The sequence below is a fragment of the Cyprinodon tularosa genome, unplaced genomic scaffold, assembly GCF_016077235.1.
Source record: "Cyprinodon tularosa strain WSP-4 unplaced genomic scaffold, ASM1607723v1 ctg203, whole genome shotgun sequence".
Lineage (NCBI taxonomy): Eukaryota > Metazoa > Chordata > Actinopteri > Cyprinodontiformes > Cyprinodontidae > Cyprinodon > Cyprinodon tularosa.
In genome coordinates, this window is record NW_024038748.1 from 415,120 (window position 1) to 433,101 (window position 17,982).

A 17,982-nucleotide genomic window follows, 5' to 3' on the forward strand; every position below is an offset into this window, starting at 1 on the left:
TGAAGATTTCTTCTTTGTGAAATAATCTGGAGGACTTTCTGGAACAGAACCGATCTTTGTTGTCAGTTTGTTGAGCTTCTTTATTTTACCCCAGAAGATGATGGCAGAAGAGATCACACTCTCCTCAACAGACCGATAGAAGATCTACAGCATCTTGCTGCAAACACTAAAGGACCTGAGCTTCCTTAAGAAGTACAATTTGCTCTGTTCCTTCTTGTAGACGACTTCCATCACCACTTCCATTTCTTCTCCCATGATGTCAATAGGATACATCTTGTTCCCATTTTCTGTGCTGCTAACTACCTGGTTAGACGGTTGACCATTCAGTCTATTAAACTGGTCTGTTAGTCCAGTAGTTATTGATCCAGGCAACTATTGATGCCTCCACTTGAGTCTTCTAGAGTTTTTTACAAAGTATTTCAGACTGAATGGTGTTAAACGTACTGGAGAAATCAAAGAACATGACCCCACAATGCTGGATGCTTTGTCTTAATGACAGCTCCAGCTGCACAGCCATAAGCAAACTGCAAGAGTTTGCTTGCTCAGGCGGACCAACGGAAAACTCTCTAAGGATGTGGGATGTCAAGGAAACAGGTCTATAGTGATTGTTAACTTTCTGTTGATAGTGGAACAAAGCAGGGGATTTTCTGTCTCCTGGGTCAGGCTATGGTTGAAGAATTGCTTTAGAAATCCTGCTCTCCACAGGCATTAAGGACTGACACCATCTGGACTAGGTGATTTATTGTAGTTTAGTCTCTATTTGCGTATTCACTTGGCTTCTAGAGACATACGGGTGCGAAGGGGGAGGGAGCAGTACCAGCTTCTGATTTGGTTGAGAACAAAAGCATAAGGAGCAGGCGGGTCCATGGCAGAGGTGGAATATGACTCCTTTAGGTGAGAGAGGGAAGCCTTGGGTCAAAGGAGGGAGAGACGTGTGTTTGACTGTTGGCGAGAGAAAAGGATACCAGGCTTGCTCCTGAACTGAACCTATTCAAGAATAAATTCAGTTCATTGCCTCTGTCTGTCTCACCGTCCTTCTGCTTGAAGCCTGTGATATTCTTCATCTGTGACCACACATATTGATCTGCTTCTTATCTTGACTCGAGGTCACTTCTGCTTACTGCTTATTAATTCCCTGTCTCCCTTCCTGGACGTTCTTTCCCCCCCTGATAAGCTGTTCCTTCAGATCAATGATGATCCAGCATTTATCATGGGGAAGAATCTCATCATGATTTGAACAGTCATATCTACACAGAAGTTTATATTCTCAATTATACACAATGAATACACTCTCCACATAGTTCACACAGTACATCTCTGTAACCTCAAAATAACTCTTTGAGGCTTCTTCAGCTTCCTAGGACCATCTCCATACAATTATTTTTACTGCAGATTGCCTCTGATAAAGGGAGTTATATTCTGAGCAGAGAAAAAGAAGATGTCATCTGATTTCCCAAGACAAAGTCCTGCTTTAGATATGTGTCTGTGGCTTAACAGCAACTTAACTGATAACATCCCACACAGTGTTGTCATCAGGTGGTGGAATGTAAACTGTTGCCAGTATAACATTGCTGAACTCTGAGTAAACAGCAGAACTGGGACTAAGCCATTGTTTATCGTCTCCATGCGGGATTTTCTTTGCATGCTTTGTGTAATGCATTTCATTTCGTGTCGAGTACTTTGAAGTTTATCTCCCTGTGAAGAAATTACACTTGGGAGCATATATGTATTTTAAAATGTTTTTATCTGGTTAATTTAATTTACCGTGTTTTAGCTCAGACATGCATCGATACAGAGTGTGGAAGACAGAGAGACAGTTTGCAGTTGTTGACATGAAATGATTGAAATTAATTATTTAGGCACACCTTTTAAATAATAGATGTTTTAAACTTCAAAAATTGGGTAAAATCAAGTCTTTTCAAATTATCAGGAACACGTCGGATTCAAGTCCAGAGTCACTTACGTAAAAGTCCAAGTCAAGTCAGTGTCAAAACATTTTTTCAAATCAACTCCTAGTTGGTTTATGCTCAAGTCATATGATGTGATCCCCACCTCTGTGAAATAGTATGGATGAAAATTTACTGCCAGCGTTTTAGTGTCTAAAATATATATATATACAAATATACAAATCATTATTTCACTCTGTATATATTTTTTTATGTATACAATGGTGTACAAAAAGCAGAATACTAATGAAATGATTTAAACTATCAACTTGGTCCTAACCCAGTGGGCAGATTAGGGCTGCTCCTTTAGAGAACCTGACATCTGATTGGCTGCTTCATTCACCAAGACGAGTAAAATCCATCCTAATTTGCTGACTGGTCATAATCCTAACCTATCAGCTAGATTGACGGGCCAGGCAAGGAGAGCATTGGTCAGAGAAGCAGCCTGTTGCTCAGCTGGGAAAATCTGTTAACAGGTAACATTAATTTCTGTCATTCATCCCTCCTGCGATCGGGCTTTACAATGCAGCACTAGACCCGCAATAACCTTTGCAAAAAATAATGTGCAATCACTATTTAATACCCTGTGCAATAACCTGTTTATATTTAACGCCGAGTGCAATAACTATATATATATATATATATATATATACCTATTTACATAAATAGACATTAAATACCCTGTGCAATAATCCTGTTAAATAAGAGACTTCAGCTGTTATATATAAGTAGTACAATTACACACATATTTATACACACACATATATATATATATATATATATATATATATATATATATATATATATATATATATATATATATATATATATATATATATATATATATATATATATATATGTGTGTATATATATATATTATATACAGATTTATTTTGTCATTTTATACACACGAGTGTATACAAAATAAAATTTCTTTTAACAGCCCAATCAATTTGATATTTTAAAGTGCGGCCTTGAAAACAGTAATAAGTACATTTAAAAAATAGTAATATAAACATATGACTGTATATTGACAGTTCTAACATTATTTTTTTTTCTTTCTTTTTTTATTGTATATACTGTATATATCCCCCAAGTCGCCCCTTTTCCTCCTTTTGGCACCTTCTTTTTGACTATTTAGCCAATGTAACAAGTAAATCTATCCTCTGTGAGATCAATCAAGTCTATCAATGGAAAGAGCATCAAATGATAAAAGAAAGGCATGAGACCTGCGTGCAGTTTGTCACCAGCCATTGAGGGGAAACACAGCAGACATGTTGCAGAAGGTGCTCTCCTATGTGAAAATAAAGATTTAACATTTCGCCCTTCATGTAAAATGCTTGATGTGTTGGAAAAGTAACACTGAACATAATGGTGGTGGCAGCATCATGCTGTGGGGATCATATTTTCAACAGACTTCCTGTTGGTTAGGGTTGACGAGAAGATGGAAGAAGCTAAATTCAGGACAATGCTGGCTCCAGTGGAAAGGTTTCAATCGGAGGTCTTCAACAGGAGGTCCGCGATTGATTGATTAGACTTTTTTTTTATTAATTTTTTTTAATCCCCCCTGCAATTTTTCCCACTAATTGAAATGTCTTTAAATACACATTAACATGAATTCAACACACTGTAGTAAACAGATAAATGGAGGCAGAAGATGTCTTTCAGTCATCAATGCACACATTCAGCGACACACAGGAGCTCTTTCAAGCTGGGCACCGTTTCATTCACAACAGCTGTCCCATCAACCAGGAATCAGAATCAGAAAAACTTTAATAATTTCAGGGCAAAATTATTTTTACTACATTACTCCATCTGTAATAGAGTGACTATAGGACCAGTTTGATATAACACCATTTGATACAATATATATAATTAGTGGGCCCCCCTCCATTTCTCCATCAGTTTGGGGGTCCTTGGCCTGGAAAACTTTGAAGACCCCTTATTTAGATTAATTAAATTTTCTGGGCTGGGATGGCCTAGTCGATAAACTCAGAATCTGTTGTAAAAACTGATATTTGCTGTTAACAATACTCAGTATTTTGTCTGAATTTGGGATTTTATGCAATGAAGAATGGAGATAATATTAGTTTCTATGTTTAAAGATGTTGAAGACAGATTCTAACAGACCGGCAGCCAAACATGCTGCTACAGAGTGCTGAGTGACAGAGGGAGGCTGAATAAATGCACTTCTACTTCAGCTCCATTCCGCTGTGACATGAAATCCTAAAAGTACATCAGTACTGATGTTGTAATGTGAAGCGCTGTGCTGTAATCGAGGACATTTGAACTAAAATGTCTGCCTCTCTGTTCTGTTTGATTTGCATAAGTATGGACTTCCTGTTTGACACGTTTTTCCAGGTGTGTCCTGGATCGGAGCCCTGAAGCTTCAGTTTGACCCGCTGTCGTTACCTGATCCCACTCTGAGAGCGTTCAGGAGGGCCTTGGTGTTCTGCTGTGGCCTTTCTCAGAGTCACGACAAGCACAGAGAAGTTTCAGGTATGCCAGGTGTGCAATCCTTCTGTTTGCTCTGTGATCTCCGGCTCAACCTGTCTGGTGGGTGTGGGCTGGTCCGGAGCTGGCTGCTGTAGGGAGGGAGAAGAAATCCTGCTCAGTCGTAAGAGACGTTGGGGGAAACTCTGCTTCTTCTCTGGTTTCTGGAAAACAAAACAGGTAAACGGATCCCACCACCTCAGCAAGGAAGAGCCCGGGACCGAGTGGGGGTGGACGGCAGGGGAACCAGCAGCCTGGTCCAGAATGTGAAATAACCTCAGGGGGGATTTTCTGCTGCGGTTCGACAGATGGGCCTGAGATTCTAATGTGGCATTTCAGGTTCTGGGATGTTCAAGATGTTGCTGTGTTTCTCAGCATCACCCTCTATATGTGTCACTTAGGTGAGTTTCTGTCTGATTCATTGATTACTGCTGTCTGCTTCTACAAAAAGCCAACATTTGTCCTGCCTGTCCAGAAATTTAAAAGCAACAAACCAACATTTTCTCATTCTGTCTGTTAATCTGAGTTAAAACTTCTAAAATTAAAACCTTTCTGACCTCCGTGTTCCACAGGAAAGCAGGTAGGAATCCATGAAGGTTTAATGTTTAGTCATTCGCCTTTCTTCTCAGTCAGGACTGAAATGCCTAACCTGTGCTTCATTAAGCAAACACATACCAGCAGAACCAGAACGTCCACTGATTGTCATGTCTCTGTGTTTAAAGGAGAACTAGAAACTCTCAGCCAGTTTGACCAGTTTCCCACCTTGGTATCAGAAAAACAGAACCTCTGTGGAGCTGCAGGGTGAAATATTGTCCTATTTTATGGCTCTGATGCGGGTCATTCACCCACATGCTGCAGCTGTAACTGCTGCCATATAATAACTGATCAGAAAGGAAACGGAGTGAAAGGTGAAACTGGTTAGAAATGCACAAACCTTTACTCTGGTCTCAGATTTTAGATGCTTCTTTAGGTGATTTTAAACATGAAGTGCTGGTTTGTTTGAAAAGTTTGGACCAGATTCTCCAGTAAAGACCTTTGATAATCTGTTTAGTTTCACATTCTTCTTTGAAATAAATGCAGCTCAGGTCAGTCCGCATAATGGTCATTTTAATTTGGAGCTTTTAGTGATTTATATACCTTTACTTATGAAGCACTTTAAAACAAACCAGGTTTCACAAAGTGCTGCACATATCGCAGATAAAAATAAACAGGATTAAATGAAGAAGCTTAAAAAAATATACTAAAAGATGGTATTAAAAAGAACAGTGATTAAAAAGAGAGCCAATCTCTAAGGAAGTACAAAACGCTTTAGCAAAGAAACGTGACAGATGCTTTGTTTTTGGCATTTTAAGGAGCTGCTGGGAAGCAGACTTTAGGAAGGGGGCAGGTAATAGCTCTAAGAGGGTAAGGGGTATATGTGCTTGGAGAGATTTAAAAACAATAAAACAAATTTAAATCAGATGCTGAAATGTCCAGGAAAGCAATGAAATTAAAATCAGTGGGATTATGTTCCAATTTGGAGCCAAAATGCAGCATTTTGAACAATCTGCAAGCACTTCGAGATGTTTCACTAATCCCTTAATACAATGCGTTACCGTAATCCATTCTGGATTAAATAAAAGCTCAGATAATTGTTGTTATTAGGGGTGAGTGTGTCATGATTTTACTAAGGTTCAGACCCAAATGCAGAAGACCAAACATGGAGACCAGGGAAAAAGTTTAACAGGTTTTATTGAAAAGATAATACAGAGGGAAGTGTTGCTCTGAACACTGCTCAACCGGAACTGAAAAGTGAGGGGAAGACACAGCGGTTAGTTCAGGCTCAGTGGGATATTTGACTCGTGAACTTTGGTTGCTGACTCACATTTCCAGAGAAGTTGTTGAATCCTTGACTCCTGTCTGTATGCTGTAGTTCCAGTGTTTGTCTGATTGGGTGGAGGGCAGAACAGGGTTTACCCAGAAAGCGTTTGTTAATAGGTGAACGGAGAAACTGACTGCCACTCAGATTTCCTGCGGTACTTGAACGGGTCGTAGTGGAGATGAATCCCTTTCTCAGTGCGAAGCTCAAACGATCTCTTGGGGAAAGTGGATCCAAACCTCCTGTTTGAACCCCAATTCAGTTTGAAGCTCAGTTGATCCTTCCAGGGAGAGAAGGTCCAAAAAATCCAGTTTGCAGAATGACTTCCTGCCGAGAGGCAAAAGACCAAACAATGTTAAAACTCAGGTTGACCAGAACTCAGTTTGACTCAGCAAAACTCAGCTCGGCGAGAGTACCCAAAACTGGCAAACACTCTGGCCTCGAGATAGTGGCAGTCAGCAGCTTAAGAACACTCCGTCTAACGAGGAAACCATCAGCAGGTGTGTGAGGAGGCGGACCACAACCAGGCGCCTCCTGGTGGAGGAAGGGAGACAAACACAGAAACACAGACACAAAGACAGGAGTCTTGACAGAGTATTGACATGGCTGTTGCGATATGATACATATCACGATACAATATTATCACAATATTGATATATTGCGATATTTTTCCCAGCTATCAAAATGAAATGTATAGATAAAATACCAAGTTCTGTATATGTTCATCAGATGATAATGATCATTTGGTTATTTTGGTATCCACGTTGTCCGGGGGGTGAGTCAGTCCATGTCTTTCACTGTGACGGCCTCAACTACAGACATGGTGCTACAGAGTGGCGGCGCAAAGGCAGCCCATTTACACTCATCGTTTTAGGTCAAAATCTTTTGGGTTCTTTTGGTTCTAGGATCTGAAAGATCAATATTATATCAGGCAGCCAAAAATCAAGATATATCACCAAAACGATTTTTTCACATGCCTCTAGTCGTTTTTCTCTTATCTTGGCTTACCGCCTCAGATGGAAGAATCTGTGTAACCCTTCTTACAGGGGAGAAATATTTAGGAATCATCTGTATAACAGTGGAAGGAAACTCCCTATTTCCTAAAAACAGAGCCTAGAGTAGAAGAAAGAAGAGGGCCCAATACTGACCCCTGTGGGACCCCATAACATAGAGAGGCAGAGGGTTATTCAAAAGAGATTAGCGGATTTTCATTTGTTCCAGGGTAAAACACAGAAAATGAAAGATTTAATAAGAATAAGACTTGTTAGATTTTTTAACTAAACAAAACAGGTTGGTCAGAAAAACACAAGACTGTGTCCAAATGGTGATTTGAATGAAAGCTAAACAGCTCAGTGGTAATTCTGTCAACAATCCATCTATTTAGCCCTAAACTGCATGATGCTGCCACCACCATACTTTGTCGTTATTCTGGTGAGAGCATTAAGCTTCTCTCTACAAGATATTTGGTGGCTAAAAGGTGTTTATTTTTTTGGAGCGAGACTTTCTTTCTTAGTCAAGACCCTTTTTAGTCAGCATTGATGATAAATTGACCTCACTGATGAAAGTTGAGCTCCAGCTAACAACTAGTTAAGTAATTAATTAATCTAGTGAATAATCAAGTAATAGGATTAAACAAGGGGCAAAATCTGCAGGTATTTCAAAGACCAAAGCAAACAAATCATTCTGTTCCTTTATCCTAACACACATGCAGCACGTCCCCAGTGCCCACTCCTCTGCTCCTAAACAATGAAGCTCTAAGCTCAATGTGTGAAAAGCTCAACCTCCTCTGTTTGATTTATCAGCACTGAGCTGCTTTTGTTGAGGAAAAGGTCACAAATCAAGTGTTTCTTTTAAACAGCAGAATTTATCAACTTTTATCAACCTTTAAAGCCAAGAGTTGTTTCCAAATCAAACCCTCATCATAAACTTCAGCCACACATTAGACCCTCTGCCAAAAAATGCACCGGACAGAACCTGAACCAACTCTCCTCTAACGGCTCTGTAGGAACTAAAGCTCTGATCTGTCTCTGCAGGTTTGTGATGGAACCTGTTCATAGTTATTTTCATTTTGCAGTAAAGGAACTCTGCTTTGTTCCTGCTAGTATCTCTTAGCTGCAGCTTTATTTTTTCTACAGTTTTGGTCTATTTATTGCTCTGAGTGGTTTGTTCTTTCACTGCATGTCTGTCTATAATCTAGTTAAAAAATTATTCAATGACTGAATGGGTTGATGATTATTTTAACAATCCATAAGCAATGATTAATCTGAGTTATTGTTTCAGCTCTGCTCTGAACTGCTGTTCAGGTTGTTTCTAAGTAAAGCAGCCTTCAGCCTCGGTGGTTTTGTTTTCTGATCATCCTAACAGATAAAACTAAACCTCAAACACGTGTTTCTGGATGGATAAAACAATTAGCAAAAATAATACCTTAGGGACTGTCAGGGTGAGTTTTTTAAGCCTAAGAGTTATGTACCATGTGTCAAGCACAGTAGTGGGAGCATCATGCTGTGGTGCAGTCTCACTGCTGCTGTCAAAGGGGCATTGCCCAACGTGATTAAATGACAGGCCACTACTTTCAAATATAAAACCTGACCTAAAATCAGCAACTTTATCTCCTCAGCAAAGGTGGGAAAGAAACAGAGAAATTGTTCCCAAGAAGAAAAAACACAATTTCCTTTTTTTTTTTTTTTGTAAGAATAGAACATATTTAGTAAAAAGAAGACTGGATAACCTCATCATAGCATCTGAGTTATTACTTAGAATTATGCGATAAATTCTGATATTTTAAAGACTGTTAATGAAATAATTAGAACAAATAAGGAAATTTAGGCAGAAGAAACAACAGAAACAAATCCCCACTATAGGTAATGCACACATGTAATACCAGTGTAAAATAAATAATATATAAACAATATTTACTCCTTGCTGTATGTTAATTTGACCTTTGGCAGCTTTACCAAATCTAAAATAACTTTGTGTAAAAAATAAATACTCATAATAACTATCACTAACTGCAAGTCTTTATCTAAAGCACTTTGCATATAACAAGCTTGTTATTCGGTTACTCATGAGAAAATAGTGGCCAAGCATTTTAAAACCATCTATTTTATAAAAATATTGCTCAAGTAAAAAAAATATATATGATGCATTAAAACTACTCCTAAAAGTATAGCTTTGTTAAAAAGTTAATTAAATGTAACCAATTACCTTTTGGCCTTTTCTTCATTATTCTGCTTAGAGGTACTAACTGGCTTCGCCACAGTAGACTACTTCCTCGTTTTGTTTATCATCTGCACAGTATAATGCCCCTTTGTTATAATAAAGGACTTTATTTACAAAAAAATTGAGAAAAAAAATCTGAAATAAAAAATAACAAATAATATACCAATAGGATGCCATAATCTTTCAGAAAAACAGTCTGCAACCAGAATGAATTTCTGCTGTATATACGACACAAAATACCCCCACTGTCAATGTGAATTCTGATTAAAGTCAGATTTCTGTCCCTGTCAAATAACAGGACTTTGCATCATAAACCAATGCAGGTGGATGGAAACTTGTGACCTGAAATATTTTTGTCCTCTAACCTGACAACCTTGGGTAAAAAACAAAACAAAGTGGCGCTTCATGGCCTAAACTGTAGACCACCTGCTGCTTTAACAAGTTACTTTCTGAGCTACAATCCTGAACAAAGCAAACCTAAACACATCTGGATCAGTTTTCTGATTTTAAATCTTCTTCACTCTTTCTTTCAAAGCTGGAGCCATTTCCATCAACTCTTCCCAGAGGAACCTGATCCGGTCAGTGCAGGAGGATGTCTTCTTCTCTGTGGACGTGACGTGCTCCGGGGTCCCTACCATACAATGGAGCTTTATGTCAGGAGAGGGGAGCCGCTCCATAGGGACATGGCAGCCGGGGGTGTTTACCAACATCACAGAGGATTACAGCGGCAGAGTGGAGACCTACGAGAACGGCTCCATGGGCCTGTTGGACTTGCGGCTCCAGGACAGCGGATACTATGTGGTCTCTGTTGAAGACCCGGCGGGGAACAGCCAGGACGTTGGCTTTGTCCTGAAGGTGAACGGTGAGTCCCTCCAGGCTGCATACGGCTCAAAGAAACAGAGACTGATTTATTCTGGCAGATGAGAAACGACTTGATTAAAAAGACAAGACTGAACAAGAGTTGAAGGTGAACAATAAGCCTCAGTCTGATGGTAGAGATTTGAGGCTGATGTTTTCACACTTTGCAGCTTGAAGAGAAAATCCAAATACATTTCTTTTGCAAAGGATCGGTGTGACCCAGGTGTGTTTCTGGAGAGCTTCATCCCTGATCCAGGGAGGTTTCCCTGCTTTAGCACAGCTGGTTATAATGATTACAGTAGACCAAAAGCCTGTTAATCACCTTTCAATTAAAATCAGCTGTGCTGGAGCAAGGAAACCTCTAAAACCTGCAGGACAGCGGGCCTCGAGGACCGAGGTTGGGGATGCCTGCTCCAGATTACAAAGAGGCTCAGTGACGAAACATGCAATAGATACAGGAGTTGGAGACGGGATGCATCTGAAAGCTCTTCAGATCTGGACCTGGACTCCAGACGTCTGTGTGAAAACCCTCATCATTAAGACAGAGGTCAAAAAGTTCTCAGGAATCTGGTTAAAGTCTTTTATATTTGACTTATACAATGAGTTAGGGGCGGCTCAGGGGAACAGTGGCCTTGCAGCAAGAAGGTTCTGGCTTTGATTCTCGTCCCGGGATCTTTCTGCTTAGAGTATGCATGTTCTCTCTGTGCATTAGGGGATTCTCTGGGTACTCCGGCTTCCTCCCACAGTTCAAAAACATGACTGTTAGGTTAATTGGCTTCTCTAAATTCTCCTTAGGTGTGAGTGTGTGTGTGTGAATGGTTGTTTGTCTCTGTGTTGCCCTGTGATGGACTGGCGACCTGTCCAGGGTGGACCCCGCCTCTCACCCGTAGAAAGCTGGAGAGACACCAGCACCGCTCCCCACCCTGCTTGAGATAAGCGTTAAAGCTACAGTGTGTAATAATTACAGTGATATACAGTCAGAAATGTAATATATTATACATAACTATGTTATTTTATCATCATCTACGAGCTCAGCCTCTTAAGCTTAATATTTGCGTTGCCTTAGAATTCGTTATTTATAATTACATAGGAGCGGGTCTCGCAGCCATGGAGGCAGACATCTTTGCGCTACGGCAGCGCAGAGCCAACAAACTAGCGATTGCGAGATTACGCTCGAACTACGGCAAGTTGAGAGAGATGAACTGAGACGGTACTGAACAATAAATAATCTATACCCTACACAGACTAATGAAATACTATCTGTAAAATTATCTATGTAAACAAACCTCATCACTTGAGAAGGTAGGTGATGCGGACGTCGTGGAAGACATTTTGTCCCGTAACGCTCACCGTACTGTTGGGGGGGGAGAAGCGGTGGGGGGGGAGATGTTCATGTTGCTGCGGTCTGCAGTCTGGACGTTAGATGTCGCTGAAAATTACACACTGTAGCTTTAAATAGGAGATTGAATTATACAATGTGGCCTCTGCCTGTAAACTGAAACTGGGTCCAAAACATAAGTGACAAATGCGTCAACACACAAAATCAGCCTCCTGCAGTGATCCATACACTTAAACCCTTTAGGTAAATATGTGCGTAGAGTCCTGCGATAGATCGGAGGACTCTGGAGTGTCTGATCCAAACTCTCAAAGATCTCCATCTGTTTCACAGTTGGACATTTTAGAAGGAGAACTAAGTGAAGTCTTCCTGTTCTTCCTGTTGGACCAGAAAGAGTTAAATCTAGGAGTGGCAACAGTTCCTTGGTAATATACAAACAGAAATATATTATTTTGTCAAAAACAATGATGTCAAAAATGATATTTTTCTCTCTTTATAAACAAGATTAAAAAAATCTTTTTGATTTATTAAAACATTTTTTTTATAAAAAGTAAATCTGCCGGATAAAAAAGTGTAAAGATATAAACTTTAAATGCTCAGCCTCTGGATATTCTTCTTAGATAAGAACCGACCCGGTGTGGGGAGGTCATGTTAGGTGTTATTTAGAAATAGACCGAAAAAAACCTAAATATTCTAGTTCTGAACTAACTTAGCCAACTGACATTTATTTAATCTTAAAACCTTAAAAGATTAAAAAAACAACCCTTTAAGCCACTTTTTTGCTTCTTGATTGAATCAGAATGATAAAGATGATAAAGTACCAGGGATAAAATAAGCAACTTAAACATATCTTAGTTGAACTGCAGCGAAAACTGTTGGACCTAAAAACAGCAAACAAAAACAAACCTCCATAGAGGTCCAGATTTGATCGGGAAAGGCCCGTTTATTAAACCATCTTGCTAAAAGGTCCTACTGGCTATAAAGACAGAAGGATGTTTGCTCTAACAGTGTTAGCCTTTCCCTGCTGACCTGTTAGAGAAATATAAGATTGATCATGAAGATCCTCTCAGCTGTGTGTCTCTGTCTCCTATTTGTTGTTTTTACCCCAAACTGCTGCAGATGTTTGCTGTAAAGAGGAATTTGTTGATCCTCTGTAACTGAATCAGGGTCCAGCTGCCCCAGTTCTGCTGTTTTGCTGCAACAGAACATTGAAAGGATGAAAAGCTTTGTTTGGCCTGAAACAGTTTCAGATATGGAGGGAGGGAAGATTCACTGCAGTGCACAGACGTCTGTGTGAGCCAGTAAACTGTATCTGGACTCTTTGTTTTGGTTCCCACCCTCCACCTGAGATGGTTCCTTCTCTAACCTGGAACCGGATCCCGGTCCTGAACAGAAAGCTGATTCTGGTTGGTTCTGTGTCTTTCTAGAGGTTCTGTATGAGGATCTCCAGTACCTGTCAGTCACCGCCATAGCACTGATGTTTGTGGCCGGTCTGCTCATGCTGACCATGTGGCTGCTGCACAAAGCCTGCAGGAGGATAAAGGCCTGGAGACGCAGGAAGCAGATGCCAGGTGAGTCCACAGAACTAAAGCACCCGACCAGAACCACCAGTCCAGTCCAACATGCAGATTATTGATGAGATGCATGAGGCAGTCAGACAGGAAGTCTGTTACATGCAGCCTTTATCATCAGGCGGTCTATAAAGGGTCATCTTAAAGGCTAAAGGTCAAGGACTCATCAGGCATTACATTATAACCAGTTGAGATAAACTCAGTCATGGACCCTGTTGCCGTCTGCAGAACATTTCACCTCAGCCTTCTGAGAAGTTGAGCTGACTCGGTCAGAGCCAATTAGAAAAGACTTGTGATTCTACATGTGCACCTGCTGAGATCCTGGCGCCAAACCCCACAGCACATCTTCAGAGGACTAACATAGTCCAAGCTTTGACGGGTCAGCAGCCAGAAGGAAGGCTGACTGACTGTCAGAGCAGGTGGTCACAATGTTATGCCTGATTTGTGCATTTATTTAGCATTTAGAATTTTCTGGATCTTGCACAGCACCAAAACCTACAAAGTGTTGCTTTTCCCACAGTATCAGGTTTGATTCATCTTTGGATCACGTCCCTCAGGGTCGACGTTAGAACCAGAGATGCACTGATGTTACAATTTGGGCTGAGATCGAACAACCTGATACCAATATTTAGCTGCATTGTATCCTATATGCTTTCCTACCTGTTTGACACCATGAGAAAAACTGATGTAAGTGCTCCCTAGGGTTGCCAACCGAAAAACGGAATTTATTTAGAAATAGAAGTGCTTGTCCCACAGAGATGAAAAAACAAATTGGAGAAAATGTTTAAAAAAAGAGGAGAGGAATTCGGCTTGATGTGTTTGATTAATGCGCAGGTTTATATGAAGTCTGATATGGCAGGCTATTTTGACATTTATTGAAAGCACTCTCCTCTCTGCTGTTCCATATGTAGATCATTAAAATAAGATTCTTCCTGATCAAAATCACACTCCTGGACCAAACTGTAATAACAGATTTATGAATTACATTTTTGCAGCAGAAACCAAATTTCAGAAAGTTAAACAAAAATAAATAAAAAATTGTAATAATAAGAATTAGGTTTTATATACCTACACATGTTTACACATTTTAAGTGGCCCTTAGGGCACCTATCAGCTTAAACGAATATATTTATGAGATCTGAAATACATTTCTTCCTCAAAGTAAGGAAGCTTTCTCAATTCAAATGTGTGGATCTGCAGTGAGTTGAGCCTTATATGGACCAGGCCTTGCATTGCTTGCAAAGTAAATCAAGTAATACAAGTTATGAAGTTCATTTCTAATCATCCAGAATGTTTCATTTAGGAAAAATTTCATTTTGTTTGAAATGCTCATTTTGACATCAGCCATCAGAAAAACAGCCCTGTGATGGAGGGGCATGAAGTGCCTGGTTGAAGCGTTTTTTTTTCTTCTTTTTTTTTTTTCTCTTCTCTTTCCGGGGGGGGGGGGGGGGGGGGGCGGTTCTGGTTGGGTGGCCGGCGCGGGATGAGTGGGCCCCGGTCCCGGGGGGGGCTCTTGCTGGGGGTGGTCCGGTCCGTGGGGGGCCGGGCTTGAAGCAGGAAAGAGATGGGTTGGTGTGGCGGTGTCGCCGCTCCCCTCCCCTCACATCCGGATTTTAGGTTCACTTATGGGGTCATCCGATAGTCCCGGGACCAACCACCGGTGTCACCGGGTTTTTGGTCCTGGTATTATTGGATGTGAGTGTTATGTGTGAACGTGTGTCCGCGTTGTTATTTTCTTTCTTTATTATTATTATTATTATTTTATTACATTTTTTATTTTTAATTTTTTTTTTTTTTTCTGTGGTACGAGTGGGGGCACTAGGGAGGGAAGGCATGATTGAGATGGTGTGTTTTTTTTTGTTTTTTTTTCTCCCAGGTTGGGGTCTCAACCGCACCCTCTCCCAAATACATCTCAAGTCTCCGCTAAGTGCGGAGCCCATTCCCCCCGTCCTGCTCTGCCTCCTCTGGCTGGCGTCGGGGCTCACCGGTGCACTGGTGGAGCTCGGGGTCTGGGGGTGGATGCCCGGGGGACTGCTGGCTCATTCCTGGCGGCCTCTCCGCTGGCCCCGGCCGGCCGGGGCTTTGCTGGGGCTCCTGTCTGGGGATCGGGTGCCCTTGGGGCCTCGGATCCCTGGGGCCTGGGACTGGATCCGCTTCGGGGTGGGGCTGGCTGTTGTTCGGGGATTTTCGGGGTCGGTGCCGGTGCCTTCGCTACGATGCTGGTTCCTGGGCGGTGTTTCTTTCCTATGCCGGTTCTGTGGTATGGGGGGGGGGGGGGGGGGGGGGGGCTCCGGTTTTTCCGCTCGAACTTCTCCTCTTGCATATTTATTTTAATTGTAATTATTAATTAATTTATTTATTTACCTATTTATTTATTTATTTTTTCTCGGTGGGGGGGAGCGGTTGCGGGCGGGTCGGTGTCTGGTGTCCGCTGTCGCATTGTGGGGGCTCCTTTTTTTTTTTTTGGGGGGGGGGGGTTTGGCATGTCTGTTTTCTCGGGGGGCGGGCGGGCCTGCTGGGTGGGGGTCCTGCTGGCGGCGCGCCGCTGGTGTGTGGGGGTCCGGGCGGCTCTGGCGGGGGTGGTGTTGGGGGGCCGGTGTGGGCGGGCTGGCTGCGCTGGCTGGGTATTCGGGTGGGTTTTCCCTCTTGGAGGCATGGCGGAGCTGCTCTGTTCCCGCTGATCGCGGCGGGTGGGGCTGCGGGGCGGGTGGGGGCTTGGAGTGGCTATGGCCGGCGCGTGTTGGGGGGCCGGGGCGGCGGAGCTGCTCTGGCCGCGTGTCAGGGCCTGGTGCGGGCGGCGGACGTGGCTGTGCTGCAATGGCTTCGTCCGGTGGGGAGCGGCGTGGTTCGCTCCGCTCTGGCTTTGTGCTGCCCCTCGGGCTGCTGGGGGGGGGGGGGGGGGTTGCGCCGGCTGCAGTCTGCTTTTCTTGCGGTTTTGCGCCGGGCCGCTTTTATGCTCTCGGGCTGATTATGTGCGCGGGGTGTTTCGTTGCGCGCTGTTGGCATCGGTCTTGGTGGGGTGGGGCTGCGCTTTTGGCCGGGGGGGCGTTTTGGGGGGGTCCCGCGGCGCTCGCGGTTCGGGCAGAGACGCCCCGGCCGTGGCCGCCTGAGTGTTTTTCCTGGGTGGTGCGGTCGCGGTGGGTGTTGCGGCCGGTCGCCGGGGCTTGGTGCCGGGGCGTGTTTCGGTGCTCTGTGGGGCTGGGGCGTTTCGGTCGGTGCCGTGGGGGGGCTGGGGTTCGGTGCCCGGCCCTACTTCAGGGTGGCCGGCTGCCGGCGGGGCCCGCGGACTCGTCCCCGCGGCTCCCCGGGGCGCCGCCATGGCGGTGGCTGGGGGGCTTCTTCGTGGCTGTCTCTCCTCCTACCTTGGTGGGGTCTGGTTTCCGGGGCTGGCCCCGCCTTGGTGCCTTCGCTTCTGGGGTCCCCTTGGGCGCCTGGGGCTTTGGGTCTCCCGCTGGACTCAGTGCTCTGGGGGGTGCGCCTCTCCGGCTCTCCACAACCACTATTGAGCATTTTTTCTATGGTTAAAACTTTACATGCACAAGTTCACCCTCACAAACAACTACAGGTGCTAGGCTTCAGGTACTTAGAGATTCACTTCCAAACAGAAACCCCACATTCATATCTTCAGGTAACACAGAGTACATGTCAGACTTAATAATATTACTTTAGCGATAGTTTCAAGGTGTTTGCTTTATTGTATATCTCGTACCATGTCTTTTGGTTGTGCTGTTCTTTTTTTTTCATCTCATTGCAGGTGATGAAGCAGACTGAAAAAAAAAAAAAAAAAAGAAAGAAAAACAGCCCTGTGATAGACGGGGTGTGCAGCCCGCCCCTCGCCTGCCAGATAAGCATGGGCCCCAACACGACTGCACCTGAAATAAGTTTATTTTTTCACTGCTAATTTGAGTTACCTCCTTAAACTGAGGGAAAATGCAATTAATTTTTTTATAGTGTAATTTCTGCATGGATGAAGTCTCTAAATAACTAAAGCTGGTAGAGATTTAACTGGATCTCAAATGAATTTACTGATAACTGACTGAGGGTGAATAGAATACAAATACCTGCTGCACTCTTCAGTAAAATAAAAACCCGTCATGCATCACTTTCCTTTCATTTCACGATAACCCTCTTAGTGTTGGCCTTTCAAATGAAGTCCCAATAAAAAACATTTTAATCTGATTTTCAGTGAGTTTCTCTCCCACCTCTTTGTTCATGATGGAGTATTAGAACAGATTCAAATGTTGACTTGACGTCAGAGGTTTTATGCTCTGGCGTGTTATGCTTCAAAGGTCAGAGAAGTTCTTGCTTATTCCGGATGTTGTTTTTTTATTTGTCTTTGTCTGCAGAAAATGATGCAACAGAGCTGCAGCCTCTTTGAAGAAGTGAACAAACCCTGCTGAGAGCCTCCGTCCTGCAACACAAACCGCCTGCATTTAAGCCTGGACACTTGTGTGCAAACGTTAGCCATGCACAGATTTTAACTGAAACTACTGAAAGCTGCATAAAAAAGAAGAAAAAAAAAACTGCATCATGTTTACATTATGAACTGAATGCGTTTGTGTGGATGGCTCTGGGACCATGTAGATACAGCCACCATGACAGTGGAAGAACAATACAGCCCTTTTATTTATTGTAAAATTAAAAACAAATGTGTGACTAACTCAGCTGTAGTGACTTTAAGTTTCACTTTTGATAACATAA

The 17,982-nt window shown here is 42.6% G+C and overlaps 1 protein-coding gene across 1 annotated transcript; it reads left to right on the forward strand.

The window, feature by feature from the left end:
* The first annotated feature begins 4,319 nt into the window (after window positions 1-4,319).
* Window positions 4,320-17,941, forward strand: LOC119783375 (V-set and transmembrane domain-containing protein 5). Its single transcript, XM_038284866.1, has 4 exons — window positions 4,320-4,840; window positions 10,052-10,378; window positions 13,138-13,281; window positions 17,628-17,941. The coding sequence occupies exons 1-4, from the start codon at window positions 4,765-4,767 to the stop codon at window positions 17,657-17,659; spliced, it is 579 nt and encodes a 192-aa protein (XP_038140794.1). The 5' UTR covers window positions 4,320-4,764; the 3' UTR covers window positions 17,660-17,941.
* Window positions 17,942-17,982: the final 41 nt, after the last annotated feature.